General features: G+C 32.5%; 1 protein-coding gene across 1 annotated transcript; it reads right to left on the minus strand.

The window, feature by feature from the left end:
- Nucleotides 1-1,445: 1,445 nt before the first annotated feature.
- Nucleotides 1,446-6,303, minus strand: LOC124412901 (ESF1 homolog). The gene is made up of 7 exons (XM_046893108.1): nucleotides 5,466-6,303; nucleotides 5,183-5,361; nucleotides 4,908-5,018; nucleotides 4,583-4,783; nucleotides 4,213-4,432; nucleotides 3,301-4,094; nucleotides 1,446-1,956 (listed from the first exon to the last, which is right to left on the minus strand). Exons 1-7 carry the CDS (start codon nucleotides 6,154-6,156, stop codon nucleotides 1,849-1,851), a joined length of 2,304 nt encoding a protein of 767 aa, XP_046749064.1. The 5' UTR covers nucleotides 6,157-6,303; the 3' UTR covers nucleotides 1,446-1,848.
- Between the last annotated feature and the right edge of the window lie 333 nt (nucleotides 6,304-6,636).

The raw sequence follows: 6,636 nt of genomic DNA on the forward strand, positions 1-6,636 counted from the left end.
TAATGCATACGGAATAAATAAAAGAATCTGCTGAATCAGTACGAAAATGATTTGTCGGTCAGTTGTTTAGGAAAGCAAAAGAAATGATTACAAAAGCAACAAATCAGGCAAATGAGGGATTGAGACGAGAGCTGCGGCAGCTGTAGAGGGAGTATTTTGTGTAATGGTAGATTAAAAAAAATATAAATTTCACACATAATTTGTTTGCAAACTTTAAGCTCGATATCTCTACACATCATTTTTGAAGTTGGTTCCTAGAATATCTGAAAAACGGTTAGCCGATTTGCTACAAATTACTTCGCAATGTTTTTGGACTTTTATTAGTTTTTTGTTTTTTTTTTCAAACGAAACCACAAGGTTAAAAGTTTAGATCAAAAAACGAACTCTAAGTTTATAGAATGACTATTTCTGCAAAAAAAAATTATTTCAGAATAATATCTTCCAACGCGAACTGCTTTATGTATTATATTTTAACAATCCCTTTGTAACTCATGGTTCAGATGAACAGATTACTCGGAATCTTAGGAACCGCAAACCACGTCCTATAGAATATTCATGGATATATATTTATTTATTTATTTATTTATTTATTTATATGAATATGTATCCATACATCGTTTATAGTACCAGCAATTAAAAATTTCACACATAAAAACGGATTAATGATCGCGATTAATAAGTATTTCTTGTCTTCCTTATTACTGAAAACCCTATTATATAGGTAAAAAATGAAAAATATCGATATTTTCAAAACAGGGTCAGTTAGTATTTTAATTCAAACGGATTTTTCACCTATAATCACCCACAAATATAATAGCGTTTTCGGTTTCTGTCTACATTTTCATTCAACCTATCGATGCTTCAGTCCTAGTGTGCATATGTTCTCCCTTAAATCCAAATGAATGAAGCGTGTAAAAAATTAATTTTAAACTTAAATTCAGATTGTGTGTAGAATAAAGGGCTGCTGTCTCATTATAAATATGTAAAAAACCCAAAACTAAGGTGTACCCCAAACGAAAAGTAAAGGCAATGGTATATATTTTCAAGAAATTATTCTATTCATAATCTCATTTTATTATGTGTAAATTATACTGTTTATATTCACATAATCATAGATGTGTATGTAGGGTTGGCTATGAATTTTAACAGATATCTTCAATTTCAATAAAAGATATCTGTACAATGGTTATAATTAAACTTTTATACTGAAACTTATCGCTTATTACAAACTTAAATACGAAAAATAATTTTAATAAATTATAGAATTATGAATATCATTCTTCACTATTCATCATTTATACCTGTGTACAATTTGCATCTTCATATATCAGACTAATGCAATTATCACGAAAATTATAACTTGGCTGATGGATTTTATGATTTATAGCCTACTCTACAAATTGTAAAGAATACTATAATTGACCCATACATTCACTTTACATACTCAATATATATCAAACATCATTAATCAGCAGGTGTTTGATTTACACAAAGCTATCCGTTTTTATTGCAAGTAAAAAACGAATATTTTGATTAAATTAATATTCAAGAAGTTTTTATTATGTTATGTTGTTATACGCTGAATTTATGGTGAACAGGGAAGTTAGAGTGCACATGTGTCAACACATGCACAGATTTTAAACGAGTTCAAGCACTAGAGCGCACCACGATATGCTGCCGTCAGGCATTTCGTCAAATGGGTTGGCAGAATTTCGAATCACGTACTGGGCCACGTTCACTAATGGAAAATCTGTGCATGTGCACTTGATCTTCTCTGTCCACTATAAATACCATATGTATATATGTACAAGTTGCAGAGGTATCCTCATTAAAAATGTAGACACATTACTATTTTATCCTTTGTGAAATATTTTGAGATTTTCTTTTCACAGATTTTACTAACGCAGTCAACTCTGCATTCAACTTCTTGTCGGTTTTAATCTTCTTTTCGGTACCCTGAAAAATTTTGAAAATTATCATGCCATACTTTATTCATTTATTTATTTATTACGGATAAAGGGGAAGAAAATTTTCTAGATATGGAAAACGTACAGAAATTTGGTATTTGTGAGGCTAACATATAAATAGAGAACATGAAGAAAAAAAAAAACTAAGATAGCAAACATATTTTAATAAGATATTCTGGCTACATTAGTATTTGAGTAAAAGCTTGTATTGTAAATATCAAATATTATTATTACATAATGAGACATGATGCATTGGGGATCAAAAATCAGAGTTAGAGTTAACATAAAAGTAAAAGTTATTGTTTTTCAAAGTACAGCTAGATGCAAGAGAAGTTAAACTTAGAAAGTAATTTGAGCCATTTAATGAGATTGGTTAAGATTTTCAAAGTGAAAATCAAATCGGTTCTAATAGAAGCTGAACGTAAAGATGGAATGCCTAATCTTTAAGCGATAAAGATATAATTTTAGTCACTGTACTACATAGCACAAACAATTTTGAAAGAGACAAATCTAAAGAAAAAATGCTTACTTTGTCAAATTTCGAGAGAAAATCATTAGTATCAGTCCTCCCTATACTCTAACAGTAGATCAAATTCGAATAGATGAAAGTTAAGCAGAGGATGCTAATAGTTTTGGTATTCCCGAAGTTTTTTGAAAACCTTTTGATAAAGTTCAGTGTCTTAGTAGTTTTGTATACATATTATTTTCAAGCATCAAATTGATTTTTTCAGTCCGTTTCAGTTTGTGAAAAAACAATATTTTAGAAAAACCTTGAAAATTTCGATCTATTTTACATTAAAAATTTGAATTGCCATCCCGGCGCGTGTTAAAAATATTCGAAAATTTGTATATTTGTTTTATTTAAACGGCCAAAATAACAGACACTTATTAAAATTACCTGGTTTGAGCACTGTGAAACCTGAATATAGTCTACGTGTTTTTTGAAAGAAAGTTTGCAATCAAAATAGATACCTAAACCTTTGATTTCCGTGACTGGTTCAGTATATAGATCACCAATCGTATAGACGCTTTGCTCATTGTTAGTGAGTTGCTTACAAAAAGTACAACAGAAGCACTTGTTAATATTGTAGAATAAACCATTAGAAGTATATCAATCAACCATACATTTCAAGTCGATTTGCAAAAGAATTCTGTTGCTCGGACTTTTAATCATCTTCAACAACTTGGCATAATCCGCGAATAATAATGGAAGAGAGTAATGAATCATAGAGCATAGGTCATTAATGTAAGCCAAAAAAGAAACTTTATGATCAGATTACTTTTGGATGGGCAAATACGTGAACACAATATTAAAAATATGAGCGAGCCTTACCTGTTCTAATTTGCCATCAGCTCGCCTTTTCAATTTTTCTTCTATCAAGGCTTCTGTTCCTTTGGTTTTTCTGTACCGTGGATCAGCAGGATCGATATTATAATGGTGAGATGAGTATAGAGCTTCAAATCGCCGATCGCAAACATTGACTTCAAAATCATCAACTGTTTCATCTTTGTTTGAATACTTATTCATTTTTTTCTGGCGCTTCCTTTTAGATTTTGAAACAGATTCATTATCTTCGATTTTCTTCATATCAAAATGCTTTCGTCCTGCGTCTTCAGTTTTATCCATTAGCAATAATTCTAGCTCAGCATCCTGTTGCTTTTTGTTAACATCATGTATATCGTTGGCAATCTGATTTTTCGAAGATTTTTTTTTCAATTTTGGCTTCATGTTTTTGAATTCTTCAGCAAAATATGGGTCATCCATGTCGATATCCGAAGGTACACTATCCTCACTTTTATCACTATCTGATGCATTCTCATTTTTCTCTCTCAAGTTTTTTCTTTCGGCCATTTTTGCTTTTTTCTTTGCTTTACGTTTTTCAAGGTATTGTTCAAAAGGTGTTAGCTCTTTGTTTTTCTTCATTTTTTCAGCAACTAGTTTTTCAGATTTAGCCTTGCTTCCTAATCCCCATGTGATTTCCATTTCTAAACCTTTATTTTTATTTTTCTCTTGCTGCTCTTCGATCCCATGTAAAAGCGACTTGTACTTTGCTATTGGATCGGCATCATTGTCAGATTCTAAGTTCCTTTCATCGGAGTTATTTTTCACTTCGTTTTCATCGGAGTCTATGATAAAGAAAAAACAAGTCGATTTATTAGTTTCAAACATCAACAGTGAACAGTTGATTTTAATCAATAGAAAACAGCAGTCAAAATATTAAATGGATCATAGGGTAAAATTTACCATCTTCGTTGCTAGAACCACTTCCTAAATATGCCTGGATATCACTGGGATCAATGTCGTCAACTTTTCCACAATTAAGTTTTTCTGCAATTTCTTGTCTATGAGGATTTGTTTCGTCCCAAGTCAGTTCTACTTTCACTTGTTGTAATGCAGTAGTAACGAACTGCCTTGGCTGATACTTTGACAATTCTGGGACTTTATCACAGACTTCTTTAGGTTCCTGTGGAAAAAGTTTGATTTTCATTTACTTTCAATGATAAACTTGATAACTTAAAATAAACAAATCACTGTTACAACTCAAATTAAACTAATTACTTATAAAAATTGCATTGTCATATTTGGATTGGAAAAAGACTTTAATGTTTAGTACTTGATCAAAAGTTGTATCATCCGGTATGAACCTCAAATCTAATTTCGTTGCTGTAGATTCATATTCAATCCCATCACATTCTGTATAAATTTTATTGGCCGTTTGGGGTGAATCACAAACTATTACTGCATAATAATACTTCAATCGATTCAATTGATACTGCCTTAATTTTTCCATGTGGTATTTGCTACCTTCCTCGTTCTAAAACAAACAGTATTATTTTCAAATCTTATTTATCTATGCAGATAATTTTGTTCACCATAATACAACAGTTTTCATCACAGTCATAAGAACAAAAGTAACAAATTTATTCAGACAGAATCACCTCATCGTCTACGTCAGCATTCTGAGTTTTATTCTTTGATTCGACCAGTTCAATCGGGCCTCTTATTTCTTCCTCTTTCATCCGTTGTATACCAAACTCTGATGGGTAAATCTGTAGACAATTAAACTTTTTACTAAATTTAAGACATTTGAGAAACGTGGTTGGTCTTGGCTATATGCTAAATATGCATCCTTATGCCTGTAGTTCAATAATAAGTAAAAGTGGGGGCTAAATTTCTTTTAGAAATAATGATTGTATTCAGGATTCTATATTACCGTAACAGAATGAATAAGACCATTGCTTGGTAGAAAAGAGTTGAACAGAACTAATAAATCAACAGCACGAATCCTGTCCCAGTCCATGTTACAAACAGCCAATCTATTCGTTATTTCGTCTGTCGTTTCAGCTTCTCTATCTAGCTCACCCCATTCATGATTTATTTCATTTTCTTGATCTGAAAAAATTGAATATTATTTTATAGCATAATTTATCATTAGTATGTATAATCTTGGACCATTTTTTCTCTGTAATCACAGTGCTCAGCTCAAATTTTCTCACCATCTTCATCTGAGCTTTCTTCCTCGGATGAACTTTCTGTTAGTAAAGTGCCTTCTCCTCTGGCATAATCTACTGTTAGGTCTCTTAATTTTTTTTTTATCGTAGTCGGTATACTTCCGGTGTTGGACTTGTTAATTTGCAATGGATCTGCGCCGTTCTCAATATCTATAGCAATTTTAGAATTCGTTTCCAATTCATCCTCAGATGCAGAGTATCCATTCTCATCATTTTCTGATCCTGATACTACGTCACTGTCAACTTGCGTTTTAGTGCGCAGCAATTCTCCATTTCCCAACAAATGGGACACTTTTTTAGTGAGTTTTATCTTGCTGTTTGATTTTCGGTCAGACAAATGATCCGAACTTTCTTTGTTAATCCCAGTAACACTTTTAGCCTTTACATGTTTTCGTACCTTCTTTGCAACATCAATTGATTTGACATTCTCATCGCTCTCTGACTCTTCGTCATCATTGCTTGACAAATCATAATATTTTTTCAAATTTTCACTCGACGACTGATTAGTCGGTCTTCCTCTTTTATCAATGGTATATTTAAGCAAAAACTTTTTGTCACTAAACATGGGCCGAAATCTCTTGTCAATTTTTACTTTTCGCTCAGTTTTAGGAATGCGTCTGAACCTCGGATCTTTTGCAACATGTGCAAATCGCGCGTCTTCCAGTATTTTATCCATAATTATTGATACGCAGAGTACCTGAGAACAGAACTAATAAATCCGCCAATCTGGCACGTAAAGTTTTTTCAGCTAACTAATATCGGATGTTTATATGTATCCTTAATTCTCGAGCAAAATATTATACGACTGTGTGCAATACAGCGCCTCGACATAACCTGTATTATCAACTCACGTGTCTCACCTCACGTGAATGCAACCATGGGGAATAGAAAATAAGATGAAGGAGCTATCGAATATAGAGCTATAAGAATAGAGTAGGGGGGCGGCTTTGAAAATATCTCCCTACTAGAAAGAGAAAGAAAATGAAAGGCAGCTACCATCTTTCTTTATTGGCGCATGCGCAGTTGTACATTTTCAAAGATGGGATCATTGGGATCACAGTCACGGAGTAAGATACTGTAGAACGGTGCGTCTAGCTGTATTTGCGCGAACGAATCTTGTGTCTAGCATCTGGAAATCGTCATCAAGTGCCGTTTG

The sequence above is a fragment of the Diprion similis genome, chromosome 12 (assembly GCF_021155765.1).
Source record: "Diprion similis isolate iyDipSimi1 chromosome 12, iyDipSimi1.1, whole genome shotgun sequence".
Classification (NCBI taxonomy): domain Eukaryota; kingdom Metazoa; phylum Arthropoda; class Insecta; order Hymenoptera; family Diprionidae; genus Diprion; species Diprion similis.